Source organism: Lupinus angustifolius, chromosome LG01 (genome assembly GCF_001865875.1).
Source record: "Lupinus angustifolius cultivar Tanjil chromosome LG01, LupAngTanjil_v1.0, whole genome shotgun sequence".
NCBI lineage: Eukaryota > Viridiplantae > Streptophyta > Magnoliopsida > Fabales > Fabaceae > Lupinus > Lupinus angustifolius.
The window spans coordinates 13,098,026-13,099,171 of NC_032009.1; the positions used below are offsets into that span (position 1 = coordinate 13,098,026).

The following is a 1,146-nucleotide window of genomic DNA, read 5'->3' on the forward strand; positions in this document are numbered from 1 at the left end:
GTCATGGGAGAAATAGAGTTGCTCATAAAGATAGGGCCCTGTGTTTTTCAGATTTTATTCCATGTCATGGACATCAACCCTTCTTACAGTTTTTTGTTGGGAAGGCCTTCGATCCATGCATCAGGAGCTATACCCTCTACTCTACACCAACGGGTAAAATTCATAATGGATGGGAAATTGCTGAGCATTATGGTGGAGGAGGACATGCTGATCTCGAAACTCTTTGGAACACCCACATCGAGGCTGAAGAAGAGGCTTTCCAAACCTCCTTCTAGGGACTAGAGATCGCCAACGCCTCCTTGGTGAATGAGGGAATGTACACTAAGGCACCAAGCTTCTACAACATCGTCATTGATGGCTAAAGTAATGTTGAATGAGGGTTACCAGCTGGAAAAAGGACTTGGAAAGTTTGGTCAGGGAATTGAAAATATGGTGGTGCCGCAAGGCATAAAAGGGCGGTATGGCCTAGGCTATTGGCCTACTCGGAAGGATTGGGAAAGAGTTGCTGAAGAAAAAGAGAAGAAAAGATTGGCTAGACCAGGACAGTCTGAATACGCGGCTGGAAGTATTCTTATCCCACACATCAGTCAGACCTTCGTCAGTGTTGGGTTTGCGTCTCGGACAATTGCTATGGTGGAGGACAATGATCCAGAAGACCTGATCGATTACGTGATGCAATGCCATCGAAGAATCCTGTTCGGCAACTGGATAGAAGAGGATGTGTCACCACAAGTATTTATAACGACATGTAATAAAAATGATAGCGATACCTAGTGCTATTGACTTGCTTTTCATTTCATTTTTTAAGACATTTACTTGTATTTCCAAATAGTACAAGCAATAAACTCAATAAATGCATTTCATATATCATGTCTCATTTTCTCTATATATATTTTATTCCTCACACACACATATTACCCCAAAACAAGCAAAATGAAAATGAAAAACAATGAAACCAAGATAAAAAAAAGTTAATCATGCCATGCATCCCAATGCAGATCCAACGACAACCCTAGAAATAATAACCATGTTACTAGCCACTCATATAGTCATGACCATCTGGTCAGTTTAATCAATGAGGAAGACAGTGATGAAGAGTGGGAAGCCCCACCTGAGCTATTAAGGCTAGTTGAGCAAGAGTCCAGA

The 1,146-nt window shown here is 41.5% G+C and overlaps 1 protein-coding gene across 1 annotated transcript in view; it reads left to right on the forward strand.

Annotated features, from left to right (window-relative positions):
- The window catches only part of LOC109352108, a 2,295-nt gene extending 2,020 nt beyond the window's left edge, over positions 1 to 275 (forward strand). Inside the window, exon 3 of the mRNA XM_019593962.1 lies at positions 90 to 275. Within this exon, the coding sequence (XP_019449507.1) occupies positions 90 to 275 (186 nt within the window). The remainder of the gene's footprint in view (positions 1 to 89) is intronic.